At 44.5% G+C, this 19,961-nt stretch overlaps 1 protein-coding gene and 1 non-coding gene across 4 annotated transcripts in view; one reads left to right on the top strand and one right to left on the bottom strand.

Annotated features, from left to right (window-relative positions):
- Window positions 1–19,961, top strand: part of NFATC3 (nuclear factor of activated T cells 3) — a 196,789-nt gene that overhangs the window by 66,506 nt on the left and 110,322 nt on the right. For all 3 annotated transcript variants that reach the window (XM_038771966.1, XM_038771969.1, XM_038771970.1), the window contains exon 3: window positions 5,570–5,732. In XM_038771966.1, the coding sequence (XP_038627894.1) occupies window positions 5,570–5,732 (163 nt within the window). The remainder of the gene's footprint in view (window positions 1–5,569; window positions 5,733–19,961) is intronic.
- LOC119920351 lies at window positions 788–925 on the bottom strand. The gene has a single exon (XR_005448104.1). It is a non-coding gene; the product is annotated as a small nucleolar RNA SNORA7 (small nucleolar RNA).

The raw sequence follows: 19,961 nt of genomic DNA on the forward strand, positions 1-19,961 counted from the left end.
CCATCTCGGACAGAGCAAAGCAGGGCTGGGTCCTTAGTCGAGCCTTGGTCAATTTACTCCATGTAGTCTTACCTCAGGGATGTAGGAAAGAATCTGGAAGCCATTCTGATCTTCTGGGAAATTCTCTTAACCTAAAGTAAAGTCTTTGAATCAGTCTTTGAATATAGGTGACTATATTGGTGACTGAGCTCTAGAAGCCCACACACCCAGAAAGAAATGCAGGTGATGATACACCACTTTTCAGAATTAGCATAGCTCTGTGGACAGACGATTAGCCTGGAGACGACTCAGGTTATGTACCAACCTGCTCCTGGCAAGACCATAATTGGTGACACAATGTTGAAGGCTGCCTTAGAATTCTGTTTCCCAAGCAGCACACTGTCCCCTTCATGTCCCGACAGATCACTATTCTCTTCACCTTCAAAGCCTTTTTAAAATTACATCTCCTCCGTCCCCTAAGCCCTCATTTCCTGCCCTCCCCCTTTCACCTATGCACTCGAATCTGTACCCCTTAAGCACTTGATGTTCACCCCACAGCAATTAAGTGAATATCCATATACTCCATCTTGTTGTACGCTGTCACGTCGTCTCCGACTCCTAGCGACTCCATGGACACATCTGTCCCAGAATGCCCCGCTGTCCATTTGCAGTCGTTCTGGTAGTGTATCCATAGAGTTTTATTGATAAGATACGGAAGTGGTTTACCATCGCCGCCTTCTGCGCAGTAAACTTGTCTCCACCCTCGACTCTCTCCTGGGCCGCTGCTGCCCAGCACAGGTGAGTTTTGACATGTAGCAGATTGCCTTCCACTCGCTAGCCACTGCCCAAGCTAGGAGTGGAATGGATATGCCTCTGCTCGACTCTCCCTCCCATAGCCGAGACTGGTAGAGTATTGGAAACTCTCCAGGTGTGATGCTGGGATGGGAGTACACTCTGCATCTCTAATTTATTTTAATATCCATCCCCCGCCCCCATGGACGGTAAGTTCTATGTGGGCTGGAATTGTATCTACCTATTCTCTTGCCTGTGCTTTCCCAAATGCTTAGTACACTTGCTGTGCCGCAGTGTTCAGTACAGTGCTCTGTACAATGCTCAGTACATTACGACTGATTGATTGGTCAACAGGTAGAAAACTGAAGGAAGAAGGTTAGGCTGTCCTTTGGAAGATCAACAGTGTGGCACCAATATTTCATCCAGATAGAGAGGCAGCATGGCTTAGTGCATAGAGCACGTGCCTGGGAGTCAGAAGGACCAGGGTTCTAATTCCGGCTCCACCACGTGTCTTTTGTGTGACCTTCGGCAGGTCACTTCCTTTCTCTGGACTTCAGTTTCCTAGTACGTAAAATGGGGATTTAGACTGTGAGCCCCATGTGGGACAGGGACTGGGTCCAACTTGATTGGACCCAGGAGGCCTTCCCAAACTGAGCCCCCTCCTTCCTCTCCCCCTCGTCCCCCTCTCCATCCCCCCGTCTTACCTCCTTCCCTTTCCCACAGCACCTGTATATATGTATATATGTTTGTACATATTTATTACTCTATTTTACTTGTACATATCTATTCTATTTATTTTATTTTGTTAATATGTTTGGTTTTGTTCTCTGTCTCCCCCTTCTAGACTGTGAGCCCACTGTTGGGTAGGGACTGTCTCTATATGTTGCCAACTTGTACTTCCCAAGCGCTTAGTACAGTGCTCTGCACACAGTAAGCGCTCAATAAATATGATTGATTGATTGGCTTGTGTGAACCCCAGCGCTTAGCATGGCGCCTGGCACATAGTAGGCACTTAACAAATACCATTGAAAAAGAATAATTCTGACCAAAATGAAGGTCTTGAGGGCAATTATAGTGTCTTACCAGTGCTCCTTGGCTGTGAAATTGGACTTGCGTGTGTGGACTTCTCTGTGCCTCAGCCACCTCATTTGTAAAATGGGGATTAAGACTGTGAGCCCCATGTGGGACAACCTGATTACCTTGTATCTACCCCAGCACTTAGAACAGTGCTTGGCATATAGTAAGCGCTTAACAAAAAAAATCATTATTATTAATTATGTCACCGATTTGATTCTGTTAGAATTTTAGGTAAGAGAAGCTAAGCAGCAAAGGATTTCGTAGTCAAACTATAGGAAAAAATAAACCATGCCATTAACTTTTTTCTGTGAAAATGGGGTTTTCTTTGAATATTGAGGGATTCCCCCCAAAGGATTCTTAATATTGCACTGATTTCTTGTAAATAAAGTCTTCAACTGAATAGAAAAAAGTAAGTTAATCATTTATTGGAATCCCTGTGTTTTAAGCATTTTTGGGCTCTGTCGTTGTTTGGCCATATTAAGGTTTGGGTTTGGCCAAATAGTAGCAGTTTTCACTTGAATCAGATTAAAAGTGGTAGTTTATATTAAGATTTAGTGGATCAGTTACTTGCCTTCCCCAAAATATCCACAAAAGCTTCTTAAATTGACCCTTTTTATCACCCAAGTCCAACTTTCTGAAGATGGATAATCTTAGTGGCAAGTCACTCAGCATTCCATAGTTAGAAACATGAATTGCCTTTTAGTTTCCTAAACTGATTATTTTCATTGCTTTCACTATTTCCTTTGCTATAGAAAGCATCTATGATGTAAATTTTATGTACATTATTCTGAAAGTATTTAGGTATTTTTCTCCATGAATGCAAGTTATCAGGAAACTCCTCACAATGATTTACTTCCCAGACATTAACTTAAAATTTCATTAACCAAATGATAATAGGCAGATGGATTGATTTGCTAGAACAACATGACAAAAAGATGTCGACTCTCATAATTGCAGTGACGTTTTAATTCCTCTTCAGCTTCCCTGATGTCTCAATTTTTCTCCAGGAATCTGAAATGAGGGAAACACACTGTTGATGACATGAGCCAGGAGAACAGGATGTTCAGGAGAAGACTTGTAATACCCTACTCTTGATGATAATGAAAATAATAATAATAATACTTGTGATGTGTTACGTGCTTACTGTGTGTTAAGTACCGGGGTATGTACAAGATAATCAGGTTAGATAAAATTCCTGGCCTGCATGGGCCTCATAGTCTAGATGAGAGGGAGAGTGGGTATTTAATCCCCATTTTACAGATGAGGAAACTGAAGCACAGAGAAGTAAATTGACTTGTCCAGTCACACAGCAGGCAAGTGGCGGACCTGGGATTAGAATCCAGATGCTCTAACTCCCAGGCCCATGCTTTTTCCACTGGACCATGCTATGCTGCTTCTCGAAGTCTTAGTGACTTTACAACAATAGATTTCATTAAAAATATATTTTATCTTAAAATCCCAGCTTTCTGGCTCTAGGATCACAGGGTGACTGGAGAGGAAAATCTCAACTATTTTCAGAAGGTATTACATAGTAGCAAATCCAGTTATAGTTAGCTGCTGTAATAATAATAATAATGATAATTATGGTATTTGTTAAGTGCTTACTATGTGCCAAGCACTGTTCTAAGTGCTGGGGTAAATACAAGGTAATCAGATTGTCCCCCGTGGGGCTCATAGTGTCAATCCCCATTTTACAGATGAGGTAACTGAGGCACAAAGAAGTTATGTGATTTGCCCAAGGCCACACAGCAGACAAGTGGCGGAGCTGGGATTAGAACCCATGACCTTTGACTCCCAGGCCCGGGCTCTTGCCACTAGGCCATGCTGCTCCACTAGGCCATGCTGCAGTCTACCTGTGAATTATATTCTTAGCTATGATGATTACATTTTCCTGATTTTCCTTTATCTTAAAAGAACTGAGGAGTTTATAGACAAATTAAAAATTAAATTTACATGAGATTACAATTAGAGTTACTGACTTCAAGATTTATATTGGCGGTGTCTGCGTGTCCCCAGGTCTGTCCAGGAGAAGTTTGAATAGTGTTACCCTATTTGTGAATATTTTTATGTGGGTCTCCCATTTAAAATGTCAGCTCCTTGTGAACAGTGACTGTATCTCATGCTTTTGTTGAACTTTCCTGAGCACTTAGTACAGTGCATTTCACCTACTGGGGGCTCAGTAAATACCTTTACTGCTGCTACTGTTACTACTTCTGCAGCAATACAAGTTTTCCTTAACATGAGGTTCTGCAAGAATGCAGCCCCTGTACTTTAGGAGAACTGAGTGTATTTTATCCAGAGTGGAATTGGCAAGCCTTGGACTCCTTTTCTCTCTATGACTGCTTACGCTTTTATAGACATGAGGACATCTTTCAGCCAAATAACATGCTTGTTTTCATTTGTCAATTCTGTTTCCTAACCTTTTTTGATCTTTTCCATTTTCTCCACAGGCCTCTTAAAGGATTATTTGGGGCTTTTTTGTCACATTTTTCTATCAATTAATCAGTAGTATTTATTATTATTATTATTGTATGTGTTAAGCACTTACTATGTGCAAGCACTGTTCTAAGCGCTGGGGCAGATACAAAGGTAATCAGATTGTCCCACGAGGGGCTCACAGTCTTAATCCCCATTTTACGGAGGAGGTAACTGAGGCATAGAGAAGTTAAGTGGCTTGCCCAAGGTCACACAGCAGACAAGTGGCGGAGCGGGGATTAGAACCCACATCCTCTGACACCCAAGCCCGTGCTCTTTCCACTAAGCCATATTTATTGAGTGCGTACTATGTACAGAGCACTGTACTAAGTGCTTGGAAGAGTACAACAGAATTAGCAGATATGTTCCTTGCCCATAATGAGCTTAAAGTCTAGATATTTTGGTATTGCAAAATATCAATTTGCTGATTATGCATTTATTAAGCACTTACTATGTGCTAAGCACGGAGGTTGATCACACAGTCCCACCCTGGGCTCACAATCTAAGGGGGAGGGGTTTTTTAAGACAGATAAGGCCAGTCAGTGAGAATGGATTGCAAACAAGAGGGGAAGAGTTAACAAATCAGAGTTAATACCAAAACAAGTAACTCAGACTCCCCAGTGCTCCAGGTGAAGTCTTTAATTACAAATTGAGGTAGCCTGTAATTATCCTTTTAATTACAATGCCTTATTGCAGACGGTCACTGGTGTAATAGCCTCCCCCCGTATTATTAGTATTAGTATTATTATTGCTATTGTTATTTTTGCTGTGTGTGTGAATTCCAAGTGAGTTTGGTGAGTTGGAAAAGTGTCAGAAACATATAGGGTTAATAAGGGCAAATGTAAGGTATCTGTTCTAGGAAAGGAAAAAAAACACAAAATGGTGAAAGCCTGAATACATGGAAATATGACTGAAAAAGGTCTAGACATCGTAATTATAAACTGACAAAAAAAAAATCAGTAATGAAGCCTTGTAGTTAAATAGAAGCAGTATTCTCTACCAAAAAAAAATCCCGGTCAAGGTCTCTTTCCCGAGTCATGACTGATAATTGACTCCATCATTATGCAGTTATAGTTTTGAGTATTTTTTTCCCTTTCATCATTTAAAAAAAATTGCAGTTTTAAAAACGACTGATTTTACTTTAGAGAGAGTGTCAAGTTTTGCTTAATGCAGTTTTCACTTCACATTGTGTGGAAATGTTGAGAGGCACAGTCACATGGTGCTGTTCTTTGTGTTTTGTTTTCAGCACCTCTTCATTGCCTCCATTAGACTGGCCTTTACCAGCTCATTACGGACAGTGTGAACTTAAAATAGAAATACAACCTAAAACTCATCACCGAGCACATTATGAAACCGAAGGTAGCCGAGGAGCAGTGAAAGCATCTACTGGGGGACACCCTGTTGTAAAGGTAAGCGTCCTTTAACATTTGATGGAATACAAATGCAGTGTTCAGATTCAGAGATGAAAGATTTGGGGGATTTTGTTTGTGATCATTTTACAGATGAAATAAGATGAAGTTTTTCCACTCTTTAGGGGTTAGTGCTCCCAAGGGATGGTGCACTAGAAAAAACACCCAAATAGCAACATAGTTCCTAAACTTCCTCCAAATCAATTTATGGTCATTAGAAAGGGTTTTTACCATAGCCCTAGGGGTACTTCATTATGGCAGAAAATGGGGACAGATAAATAGGAAATCTAGAGAGCGCAAAGAAAAGCGGCAGTATAAGTAGGAGCCAGATGATATGTTAGGGCCTTGCAAGTAAATATCTCTTGTTACCTGCTCCACTTGCTGCCTTAGCTCTCTGCTCCATTGAAAAAGACAGCTTGGCCCTTAAGGAGTATTTCTGTGTGGGAGTACAGGCCTGTGGAATGGGCAGAAGGGTAGGGCTACTTCAGGTGAAAACTCGAGTCCCCAGGGATAGCGTTTCTAAAATAGGCGGACAGTCCTTGGTGCATCGACTAGTAAAAAGAAATGAACACGATCGGTTTCCCGTGTCCTTTTACACCCATGGGGGATAGGGCTACCAGAAGAGGCCTATTCTTTGTGCTGAGAGGCCCACCCACAGTCTTTTAGGAGTTGAGCTGCTCAGGACAGCCAATGGGTCTTCTGCCGTGAAGTATTGTTTGATGTAGCTCTGGAAATGCCTGGGTCCTGGGCTGGAGCCTGCACAGTGGGAAGTGAAGTAGATCCCAGTGTGCGGGCGCCTACCCCGAGACCTGAGCCTTTGAGCGCCACCCCTCATTCCTCCACCCCGTTCTCACATTCACCGATGCTGGGGAGGCCAGAAGCCTCAACCTGGGCTTTGCCCAGGGGCTCAATGCTGCACTTGTTCCACTACTGATGATATTATTGTAATATTCAGGAAAAAAATATTTTTGGTTTCTGTATTGCCTGCACTGCATGAATATCTAACAATTTTTTCAACAGGCTTTTCAAATGCATATTTAATAGACATAATTTACGTTCAGTCTATTGTTTAGCCACACCGTTCTATACTTGTTACCAGGAAACTAATCTCTAACAATTCAACGTAATGTCCCATGAGTACATTTAATCACTTTATCAGGTTTCCCAACACAGAGAAATAAGGGAATTTTGCCAGTTTAAAGCGAATACATTTTTAGTTGTGCCTCTTAAGTCAGCATTTCATTCATTGTAACATGGAAAACGTTTGGACGGTTCCTAACTTTTTTGAACTTTTTTGATAGAATAATTAGCTTATACGTAGTTGATTGTATCTCTTCCTTTAGATTTTTTTTCCATTTTTTTTATAACTTTAGGCAAATATTAAATTATACCACTGGAGGAAACCATGCTTATGAATCTCTTTTGGGGCTTAAATTCATGATTTTAAAGTAAATTACAAAGCTAGCCTATAATGATCACAGATAGATTTTTATTAGCAAGCTTTAATGAGATATCAAATTATTTTAAAAGTTAGGCAATTTTCTTAGGTTTGTAGAGTTAGGCTTTCTTTGATTATTTTTCTCCACTTGTCTAAAAAAAGTCTGTGCTTTTAACTTTGAGAAGCAGCATGGCCTAATGGGAAGAGCACAGGCCTGGAGTCAGAGGACTTAGTTTCTAATTCCAGCTCCACCATTTGCCTGCTGCGTGACCTTGGGCAAGTCAGTTCACCTCTCTGTGCCTCAGTTTCCTTATCTGCAAAATAGGGTTTAAATACCTGCTCTCCCTCCTGTCCATGGTATTTATTGAGCATTTGCTGTGCGCAGAACACTGTACTAAGTGCTTTGGGAGAGTACAATACAATAGAGGTGGTAGACATGATTCCTGCCCACAAGGAGCTTAGATTGTGGGCCCCATGTGGGACAGGGACTGTGTCTGATATGCATATACTGTGTCTACTCCAGTGATTAGTACAGTGCCTGGCACATAGTGAGCACAAAACAAATACTATACTGAGCAGTAGTAGTATTCCCCTCTGATAGTCTGAGGGGAAGAGAAATATATTTCTTAGGAGATGACTACATGACGTTGAAAGCATTTTCACCTGGTCACATTGCGGCTTCCATCTCAGTAATTTATTCACTAATTACTCCTTAATTATGCCGAGCATAATTTGTTCCCAATAAGTCCAAAGCCGAAAAATACAAGTCCTCATTTCTAGCAAATCATGATGGAAACTTAAACCAGGAAACTACTGGGAATTGCTACCAAGCCTTTTATAGGCAGAATTTATTGAAGTAGGTAACCACATTTTGCTTCTGGCAGTGAGTACTTTTTCAGGAGTAGGTAGTATGGCTGACAGATGTTGCTGATTAAAATAGCCCCCCAATTTGGATGTGATGGCTAAAGCAGGTCCAGGTCTGTCATAAAGTCGATTGAACACTTAGCACTGCTTTGTTAAATGCTAATGTGGTCTCAAGCTCAGTGTTAAACTCTCCGGTAGTCTTTAAAGATCATGCTGACCTTCTTGTTTGTAGTTTTCTGCTTCTGCCTTATCAGCACATACTCTTGCGAAGGTACTGAGAGTTATCTCTACTTCTTGGGGAAATGGAAATGAGTACTTGACAGAATCCAGGTCTTAGTATGATCTCAAATTCTTGGGTAAGTCATTGAATACCATTTAGAGATTTTGATGGTGATATTTACATTTCCCTTGGACATGACCTTAGCATTGCACCATAGTCATGTTAACCCAGTGTGACCTAGACCCACATAATAATTGCGTGTGTGCATAGTTGTTGCTTGATTGGAGGTATGGTGGGGGGGTGTACTTGCTAGGCTGGTGCCAGCGACTGAGTGCAATGAGGTGACTTGATAGTTGCTGCTGTTAGCCTTCTCTCTCTTCTTGAAGGTAGTGACTCTAAAAGGTTGAGGAAAAGCCCTTGCAAAAACCGAAGAGTTCTTTCCACCACCTGAAAGAAGGCTCGGTTTTGTCCCTCTTCATGATACTTATTGAGTTAGTGATTGCTTTGAAAGATGGAGCTAGGTCCGTGTTATTATCATTATTGTCCTCAGGAGATAATTGAGGCCCTCCAGGGTTGCCTTAGAGTTGAAGTCAGGGAGTTAGGATCAACAACTCTGAGTGTCACTGAGCCAGAATCTCTTGCACCTTGTGCCCCCCAGGCCATGACAGTGCAGTAATGGTGCTCAATAAACACTATGATGACTGTTTTCTTGCCTCTTGCCATTTGGCGTGAACATTGCTCAGCTACTGATGATTAGGAAGCATAGAGATATGCTTTAGAGCTGTTTCGGAAATAGCGGATGATGACGTTCACCCAGCCAACCGCACTTTCTTGCCTACTCCCCCTGTATCCACCAGCACAGATTGCAAGATGGCTGACAGGGAGAAGAGTGCACTCCGGGTGGTCACATTGGTACTTGTTATGTCCATTGCATTGCGATACGTATTTGGGAGGCATGCCAAAGATGGCGTTATTCTCCCCCCTACCCCAAGGAGCATGAAACCTAACGATGAAGACAAACACATTAACTGATGAATATACAGCAGCTGAGTGTGGGTTTAAATGTAAATAAACAATGAACAGCATGACCTAGTGGGAAGGACGTGGGCCTGGGAATCAGGGGACCTGGGTTCTAACCCCAGCTCTGCCATTTACCGCAGTGTGACCTTGGGCAAGTCACTTAACTTTCTTGGGGCTTCCATTTCCTCGGATGTAAAATGGAGGTGAAATATCTGTTTTCCCTCCCCCTTAGACTGTGAGCTCCCTGAGGGACAGGGATTGTGTCTGAACTGATTATCTTGTATCCACCTCAGTGTTTAGTATAGTATTTGTCACATAGTAAACACTTAACAAATACCCTTATTATTATTATTATTATTGTTATTATCATCATCAAATTAATCAATAACAAGTGGATAATGAAGAAATAGTGCCGAGGGGATGACGTGACTAGGAAGGTGGAGATGTTAATTACAATCCTGTTGGGCTTTATATAAGGTCTGTGTGAAGTGTTGGAACATGTTTTATAGAGATCACTAAAGTGATCTGCCATTTCTGAAGAATTCCTTCCCTTTCTCTGATGAGTGGAGCAATCTTTTGTGTTCGTGCTGCTAGACTGGCTTATGAAAACTCTCCATTTTTGGTGATGATCTTCCTAACGCTGGTTTTCTCTGGCATCCTATCAACAGTTAGGCCTGTGTTACTTGACATAGAATCCTGGGTCATCTACTCCACCCCACCTGCCTTCAGGTAGGGTGAAATGTAAGCTCCCTGAGCCAGATGAGGACTAATCCTGCTTTGGAACATATCCAAACGATATCTCGATATGTCAAGGAATCATCTCATGGGAACATATTTTAGTGCTCACTAAGGTGGCCACTAATGTAATTAAGGAACCCTGGACATTCCTTCGTGTCCCCCCACTCCCACTTTGCTTTTCATTTGAATAAATGATAACTCTTGAAAGTATCAAACATAAAATCAGTGTGTATTATGGCACCATTCATAAGTATTTATTGTTTGGAAACTGGTAAGATGACAACCACTTTCGTGTTCCTTGGGGTGCAAGGGATAGATAAAATGTAACTTAGGTTACATTGCCCAAGTAAGGACATCATAAGAACAAACACAAAAAGGCTCTTTGTGGAAATTCACCAAACCTGTATCACGGCTGGTTGTTTAAAAATAAAAATACTGGACACAAGGGTGGCTGGTATTGCAGTATTACTGGGCCAGCTGAAAAATGGACCATCTGATAGAAAATGGTCTCTCTGATCTAATGATCTTGTATCTGCCCCAGTGCTTAGCATACAAGTGCTTCATAAATACTATAATTATAAATATAAATAAAAGGCATAGTTTGTGCCCTGGAGGCGCTTGCAATCTAAAGAGAGAGGCCAGTAGGTCAGAGAAATAGGATAGATGCAATTGCCAAAAAATCCAAAGAGGCAATTGTAAATATGGAATACCTGACTGCTAGGGTAGGTGGCCGTGGTGTGACCAGGAAGATGAGTGATTTAATCCAGGTCTGCTTCTTGGAGAAGTTGCCACCTTGGGAGGGTTTTGAAGGAGAGAGGGATATGGTTTGGTGGATTTGAGTGGGAACAGTGGGAATAATTGGTTGGAGATGAGGCAGTTGTCAACCAGGTATGGTTAGAGGTTTTGTGTGGGAGAAGTGAAGAGCACAAGCTGGACTGGAGCAGGAATAATAATAATGTTGGTATTTGTTAGGAACTTACTATGTGCCAAGCACCATTCTAAGCGCTGGGGTAGATACAAAGTAATCAGGTTATCCCATGTGGGGCTCACCGTCTTCATCCCCATTTTACAGATGAGGAAAAGAGAGTAGGTAGATAAGAGGGGGATGGCTGATGGAAAGCCTTGAAGCCAGGGTTTGGTAGGCTTGTGCAAGAAGAAATGGGTACACAGTGAAGGTTTTTGAGCAGGGAAGTGATGTATTCTAAACGTCACTTTACAAAGAGATGTACAGCTGTATTCAGTCTAGGGGAAAGGAGAGGCTGTAATGAGGCTGCTGTAATGAAGCAGCGTGGCTCAGTGGAAAGAACCCGGGCTTTGGAGTCAGTGGTCATGGGTTCAAATCCCGGCCCTGCCAATTGTCAGCTGTGTGACTTTGGGCAAGTCACTTAACTTCTCTGTGCCTCAGTTACCTCATCTGTAAAATGGAGATAGACTGTGAGCCCCCCGTGGGACAACCTGATCACCTTGTAACCTCCCCAGCGCTTAGAACAGTGCTTTGCACATAGTAAGTGCTTAATAAATGCCATTATTATTGTTATATTATTATTATGTGGTCAACAAGGTGGTGATGAGGGCTTCTAGCAGGGTGGTGGTGGTAACTCTGGAGAGGAAGAAGCAGATCCTTGAAATATTTTAGAACAACCAACAGGGTAGAGAAACCACTGAATATGGGAGATAAATTCCAGAAAGGCATCAAAGATGAAGGAACGGGTGTGAGTTTCTGGGACCTGGAGGATGGAAGGATGGTGGTGGTAGTGTTGATGATGGAAGAACAGAAAGTTGAGGAGGGAAAATGAGTAAAATTTTGGACTGATTGAGGTGAAGATGCTGACAGGTCTTCTAAGTGGAGGTGTCCCAGAGGCAGGAGGAATTGTAATTATAGGATTGTAATTATAGGATTGTAAGACGATGAGAAGATGGGCCTGGAGGCGTGTACCCGGCGATTAGTACAGCGCCTGGCACATAGTAAGTGCTTAACAAATACAATAATTATTATTATTACTGTTATTATATTTGGGATTCATTTACATAGAGGTGGTAGCCGGTGAACTCTGTAAGAGACTGTGTATAAAATGAGAGGAGTAGAGGAATCAGAACTGAGCACCCCCAAGTTAAAGGACAAGGAGAGAAAAAGGAGCCAGATCTCCCATCCCCCTGACAATTTCTGCCAAAACCCTGCAGCAGAAAACACTCTCCCCATTCCTTTCTCTCTTATCTCCTCTTTCTCCCTCCCAGACAACTGTCACAAAGACAAAAATCCCCATGGTGGCAGAAAGTCCCGTTCCCAGTCCCCTACCCCATGTAGCTGCCCTGAGGATATCTGCCTTTTCCCTCCATTCCCTCCCTCTGCAACTGCCTCACCCAACGCCCGCCCTCCGCAGCCATGGGAAGGTGCTCGTTTCAGGTGCCACAGGTCAGGGAATGAAAAACAAAGTATTTTCGGCATGCTTGAGCCCTGCCTTTTGCAAGAGTGAAACAAAATCCAGTCCCTGAAATCAGCAGAGCTGGAGAGTATCCTTTCCCTTTTCTCTTCTACATTTCCCCACCTTGGAGGCCCCTCTGAGCCCCTTTCCACCACCCCCGCCCCCGTTTGAAGTGTATTCCATCCCCCATCTCCTCTCTTCCCTCCACCTTTTGGAGCCATCATCCCCTCTGAACTGCTAGGCCCTCCTTCAAAACTCCCTCTCCTTCCTACCCCGAGCCCAGGTCCCCAAACCTCAGGACCCTTTTCCCCATCCCCTTTCAGATCTTCTGTCTCTTCCCTCCTCCCCCAGCTTTCACAGATTCCCTCACCCTTCCCCTTTCTTGAGTCCCCTCCCTCACCTCAGTTCAAAGCAGCCTTCATTCCCTACTTCAACCAATTGGTCTCTTCTCCCACTCCCTTCTGCGCCGCTCATATTCGCTCCTTCATTCATCCTCTCTCCCTTCCCCTTGGCACATATGTACATATCTGTAATTTATTTATTTACTTATTTATCTATTTATATTAATGCCTGTCTCCCACTCTAGACCGTGAGCTCATTGTGGGCAGGGAATATGTCTGAAGTTATATTGTACTCTCCCAAGCACTTAGTACAGTGTTTGGCACACAGTAAGTGCTCAATAAATATGATTAACAATAATAATGATAATCAATGGCATTTGAGTGCTTACTGTGTGCAGAGCACTGGACTAAGTACTTGACTTCTTGCCCTCTGTGCTTCTTCACGTCTTTGCCTGGCCTAGGAACCACCATCGTACCTTGTTCCACGGTCTGGGTTCTTGTGGCTGTCAGTGCCTGAGGTGTCTGAATTGCTGTGGTCTTTTTCTGCTTTAATCATTTTCCTAGAAAACAGTACAGAGCCATGGTTGAGTTTGCCAAAGGCAAAGACTAGATCAATAGAAGTGACTCTTTAAAGGCCTTTCCACACACCAAAGAGTTTCTGTTTGATTGAAGATGCTTGCTTAAGTGCTCATAGTGAATGAGAAGGGGATAAAAGTAGATAAGGATCATTCTGGTTATGTATAAGAAACAAGATTCCACGCAATACCTAATAGATGATAACTGCGACATTTATACAGTAATACAAAATAAGAGAACCTTCTGAAACTTGATATTGGGGGATGGTTTGCAATTTGAGCTAGGATAATGAACACTAATAAACATAAGCAAGCTTTTCTGGCAGTGAAGTGGTAGGCATTAGCGGTCAGCTCGCGTACCATAAGCAGTACTATTTAATACTATTTGCCCTCCCTTCTGCACTGCCCATGCACCTCGGCCCTCGAGGGCCTGATATTTTCCCCACCCCCACAGCAATTATGTACATCTCCATCCGTAATGCTTTTTCATGCCTGTCTCCCCCTCTAGATGGTAAGCTCTTTGTGGGCAGGGATCATGTGAACCAGCTCTGTTGTACTTTCCCAAGCAGCACTCAATCCAGTACTCTGTTCACAGTAAGCTCTCAATAAATACCAATGATGGATTGATTGATTGGGGGAAGCTTCCATCCTGGAACAAGTGCAGTGAGCTTCCCTTAGTAGGTTGCTTCAAGGGGAAGTGCTGGACCCTCTGTTGCTCCACACTCAGTTGGTGTTACCTAGTTTCATCAGTAAATCTCTCTCCATTTGGGTTCTCTGGACTGCCAGGATGGGGCAGAGAGGAGATCCTCGCCCTGACCCTGTCCAGCCTGGCACGGGGAACCAACCTACGGGACTATGTTCCGGCCTCTGGCAACAGAGAATCCATCAGTTCCTCGTGAAGGGAATTGCCAAGGGAACCCTCCCCAACATCCTCATGCTCTCTCTGTCAGACCAGAAGCCCGAGGACATGGTGAATGGGAGAAATGGCTCTGGAGTAAAGGGGAAAAGTGCCTGAGAGCTCTGTCTACAATGTACAGATAATTAGGAGATTTGACTTGACTGAGTTTTATTTCTTGTGGATGTTGCTATAGCAGTGCTAAGTATTTCATAAACCTAAGAAGATCTGGGCAGTCTAGGATTTTCCAGCCTTAACATTTGACAGAACAAGCTGAGGCCAGTGGGGAAAAAAAATCATGGCCTTTTTGTGTATCCCTTCCCACCCGTCTCCTCGTCTTCTCCCTGTCCCAATTTTCCTTGTATCTCCCTGTTTCTCTCCCCATGTTCCTCCACAATTTTCCGAGACCCTCTCCGACCAGGTTGGGTTGTGATTTGCCGGCCTCTCTGCAGCGGGTCCGGACCTCGTCCCTTGGAGTCTCTTGGCCCCCTCTCTCCTCTTGTCTCTTGCTCTTTCCCCTGGCCTTCCTCCCTGCCCTGACACATTCTCTGCCCATCTGCTACCACTGGAGTCCAGCTCTTTCTCAGTCATAAACTGACTCTCCCCCCTTTGTCTGCCTGCCCAAGTGTACTGGCTCCCTGCGCTTGTTTGCCTCTGGCTGCAGCAGCCCAGGCCCAGTAGCCATTCTCCTTTCCCTTTGCTTCCCACCCTTGCTGCCAATGCAGAGGCCACGGAGAAGGTTGGCAGAGAAGGTTGCTATTCCTTCTGAATAGTGATTGAATAGTAGTTGTTAAATTGGTGGAACCTGTCATGTATTGTTAATTACAGTTCATTCATTCATTGATTCAATTGTGTTTATTGAGCGCTTACTGTGTGCAGAGCACTGTACTAAGTGCTTGGGAAGTACAAGTCGGCAACATAGAGAGGCGGTCCCTACCCAACAGCGGGCTCACAGTCTAGAAGGGGGAGAAAGACAACAAAACAAAACATATTCACAAAACAAAATAAATAGAATAAATATGTACAAGTAAAATAAATAAATAAATAGAGCAATAAATATGTACAAGCATATATACATATATTCTGGTGCATAGAGAAGTGAAAACTGATTCATTCATTCAATTCATTGTTGTGTTTATTGAGCGCTTACTGTGTGCCGAGCACTGTACTAAGTGCTTGGGAAGTACAAGTCGGCAACATAGAGAGACGGTCCCTACCCAACAGCGGGCTCACCGTTGTGTGCCGAGCACTGTGTTTCTAGGACATCAGTTTATCCTGACTGATAAATCTCCTGTTATAATGCAATGCAAAGGGAGTGATCTTAAAAACTCTAGTTAAATTGTGGGATCAAAGCTAAAAAGTAAAAATTATTTTTGACTGGCATGCAAATGCATAAATGATATATATACGCCTTGGGGTTTGAAGAGCATTTCTTCAATGTGTATCTTAGAAACCACTTTTTAGTTCCAAAGTTAACCCAGTAAAGAACAGAAACTATTTTCTGTCCCTACTTTCTGCATAATGTTTTAAAAAAAGATTTCATTAGGATTTCTAGGAAATAATTTGTGTCTAGGGAAAATGAGGTTTTACCATATAGGATGCCTTGTGTTTATCCTGTAGTGTCAGGAACCTACATAAATGCAGAATTGTCTTGGTTCCTGTTTTAGGCACTTTTGCTCTTGAAAGAAAACCCAGTTTCGGTGTGCCACCCCCTGCCCTCCTTGCCACATTGCTCAATTGGGCAGTAACTGTTCTGAAAAGAAGTGAATTTGTGAACAAATGAGAATGGCTATTTGTGTCCATCCACCCCCCACCCACACATACATCCCATGTTATTTCCCACATCCCCATAGAGAAGCAGCATGGCCTAGTTGATAGAGCACGGGCCTGAGAGTCAGAAGGACCTGGGTCCTAATCCCAGCTTTGCCACTTGACTGCTGCGTGGCCTTGGGCAAGTCACTTAACTTCTCTGTGCCTCGTTACCTCATCTGTAAAATAGGGATCAAGACTGTGAGCCCCCTGTGGGACAGAGACTGTGTTGGTCTGTGTCCAGCTCGATTAGCTTATATGTACCCCAGCGCTTAGAACAGTGCTGGACACATAGTAAGTGCTTAACAAATACTCTAAAAAAAATCCCCACCACCTTTATACTGAGTAAATGTAGCAAGGTTGGGTGATGCTGACTGGCAAGTCCTATGCCCTCTCTTTCCAGATGGTTCCCTTCCTCCGTCATGCACATTTTTCTCCTGCCCCGTCTTTCAATCAATCAGTGGCATTTATTGAGTGTTTACTGTGTGCAGAGCACTGTACTAAGTGCTTGCAAAGTACAATTCGACAACAGAGATAATCCCTACCCAACAGCGGGTTCACAGTCTAGGACGGGGGACACGGACAATAATAATCTTAATCCCCATTTTACAGATGAGGTAACTGAGGCACAGAGAAGTTAAGTGACTTGCCCAAAGTCACACAGCTGACAATTGGCGGAGCCGGGATTTGAACCCATGACTGCTGACTCCAAAGCCCATGCTCTTTCCATCAAGCCACGCTGCTTCCCGTAACAACAAAACAAGTAGACAGGCATCAATCTGAGGACAGCCCCGCTTAGAAGCGATAACCTGAAATAGAGATTCCCCAGTCTTCCCATAGAGGCACCGTGCCCTTGGTGACAAGAGAGGGATATGTACCCAGAGCTAAAGGTTATTCTCTGAAAACTCTGGGTTTGGATTCGCTGGATGTAGTGAGTGTCCCAGGGACGAGGAAAGAGTGGGCTCTAGGCTGTTAAAACTCCCAGAGCTACTGCTTGGTATATAAAGTTTAGTGGTGGAGTCGGAAGAGCCTGCTTGCTTACAGTCGGCAAGGCTCCAAATTTCAGTTCATCTCTCTCCCTGCCTGCTTCCACTTCCACCAAAACTTTTTGCTCCTCCTTAGGCCCCCTCCCCCACCAGCACTTCAGTCTTAGCTGATATTGTGCCAGGGGCTTCCATTGGTTCATGTGGTTCCTCCAAACCCCAGGTGACCCCAGTGGAGGAACAAGTGGACCGCCCACCGATGAAAGTGGCTTGCTTTGCCTTGACCATTGCAGTCAGGGAGAGAATGTGTTGGAACTGCCACAGGGCCCAGGAGGAATTGACAACTCACCGAAGTTAGAGGAGAGATTGATGATCTAGCACAGGATGCTTTAACTCAGGTAATAATAGTTTGCCTCTCAAGAGGAATTTGCCAACAAAGTTTTAAGGTGAAAGTCTAAGGAGGGATGTTCTTCCAAGTACACCATAGTTCTAAATATCTTAGCGTCTCTCTTCCTTTTGTCCTCCCTTCATGTTTCCCTTACAATTGGTGACTGTGGCCTTCAGGTATCCTTATTACTCCTTCCACCTGTAATTTCGTCATCATCATCCTCATCTTTCTGTGTGGTAGTCTGTTCTCTCTCGACCTTCCTTATTACTAGCTCAGGCGTAGGTATGTATGTCTATGTTGAGTTTATGCTAAACATCGCCCAGCTTCTTGTATACTGGTAATGGTTTACTGGTTAACTGCTGAACGAAGGGCAGGAGGTGTCCCCGATGAGAGTTGGTAGGAGAGTACTAATGGAGGAGCTGGCCCTCCCAATCACGCACCCCAGAGGCTTGAGTTACTTGTCTTCCTAGGATTGGTATCGTAGGGCAGCCAATTCCCAAACTTTCCCAAAGCTGTGCACCAAGAAACAGAGCTGCAGTATATGGATTTTTGTGGTTCTCCTTTAATGTCGGTGAGCAGACCCCCGGTTATTCATTCATTCATTCAGTCGTATTTATTGAGTGCTTACTGTGTGCAGAGCACTGTACTAAGTGCTTGGGAAGTACAAGTTGGCAACATATAGAGACGGTCCCTACCCAACAGTGGGCTCACAGTCTAGAAGTGCATTGCGATTCAGGAGTGGTTTTATTGAGTTGGAGTCTGCTTAATCCTAAATTCTAATACAAAAGTTAAATTTCCCTAAAATAAAATTACACCGCCTAAAGCACTCATTAGCCCTCCCTACTCTGCCTCTACAACTCTCATCTATACTCTCGGGTTCCTTTACTTTGGGTATCAGGACCCCAGACGGCCATGTTTCCACCCTCTCCCCCACCAACTCCTTGAAGGGTGGAATGGAGATCTCAAACCCCCAAGTTTTTAAACTGCATACAGGAATCCCTAGCCCCCATAACCAATTTTTGCCTCCAATTGGCTTATGGTGACCTCATTTTGAAGAACTGAACCACAGCTACTCAGCAGACAACCATTCCTCAGCATACACATTCAGGTTCCCTCTGTCGTTTCTCTACTGTTAATCTAAACTCCTCTCAAAGAGCTCGTCAGCTCAGGTGGGTCCTGACCACCCATCTAGTGGTGGTGATGGTGTTGGGGGAGGGGATGGGGAGTGGGGGGCGGCGGGAGGGAGAGTCTCTAGGCAGGTCAGCCCTTCCCTTTCCAGTTTTCCTGTCTCCAGGAGAGGAAGCAGATGCAGCTCCTGAAGCTCCTTTAATCACCTTCAGAGAAGCTTCCCAAGGTAAGTCAAACACCTTAGGCCCAGGGCAGGGAAGGGGGACATAATTGCCCACTCCATTCTCCACCCAAACTGGATACCTTAACACCCCCCCCCCCCCCCCCAAGTCCCTCACCCCTCTTTCCCTTTCCACTCCTGTCAATGTCAGGAAGTTGGGAAAGGGGGGCTTTCAGTCTGGGAAACGTGACCTTCCCAAACAGTCCCCAAGGAATATAGGAGCTTCCTCCTCTCTAATTCCTTCCCCCTCTCCTAGGCGCTTTTGGATTCAGGGGCCATGTCTCCCTCACCTCCCACCTGTCTGCCCCCTGGATAGACCCCTTTCTGCTGTTGGTCCCAGACTCGATTTTGGGACCCCCTACTACCAGAAAGGTAACCGAGGGGGTGGGAAGGGAGGCTAGAGGAGATCTGGTCCCCTTTTCTGCCTGAGGGAGGCTAGAGCCCAACTTCCTCCTTTCTCCCTATGTCCCCCTTTCGTTACCTGTGCCCTCCTGGGGGTGCAGGAAGGACCCCAGTCTCCCCCCTGCACCCTCATCCCTACACATCATCCTCCCATACCCTCCCACCCTTTGCGTTCTCTGTTTCCCGGCCACTCTGCTACCCAGTCTGGCTCCACACCCGGCCCAGCCTTCAGCCCCTCTGGAGGCTTGGCCCTCCCCTGTGGCTCAGGTGGTGGGTGGGCTCTCTCAGCTCCAGGCCGAACCAGCCAACTTGGTTGACCCGGCTCTTTGGGCCACTTTCCACATAGGAGGCAGAAACCTCGTTGACGTCCTCCCATGAGTACTGTGGCGGAAGGCGTGGGATGTACCTTTTTCCTCCCATCACCACTCCACCCCATTTTCCTTCCCTGTGCCCTCGGGGAAGAGGAAGAAATTCCCGAGCCCTTAATGGGTTAGAGGGTGCCTGGGGAACTGGAGCTGCAGCTGGCTATTTTTTACATGGCTCCTCTAGAGAGACCAGGAGGAGCAGTGCCAAATGCTGCACGGATCGCTCTACACTGCTGGAGCCTGATGCACCCCTGTCACCCCCGGGAACCCCAGATGAGGTAAGTCACTGTGCCCCAGCTGACCGTGTTCCAGACTCCTCAGGCCCAGGCCAGCTTCCCTTTGATCCCCTGGAGGTCACCACATTTGTGGGCATTCTGGCTCAGGCCCTTGCCACTCTGTGTGACACCTGAAGGAACCAAT

This window comes from Tachyglossus aculeatus, chromosome X1, assembly GCF_015852505.1.
Source record: "Tachyglossus aculeatus isolate mTacAcu1 chromosome X1, mTacAcu1.pri, whole genome shotgun sequence".
In the NCBI taxonomy this organism is placed as follows: Eukaryota; Metazoa; Chordata; class Mammalia; order Monotremata; family Tachyglossidae; genus Tachyglossus; species Tachyglossus aculeatus.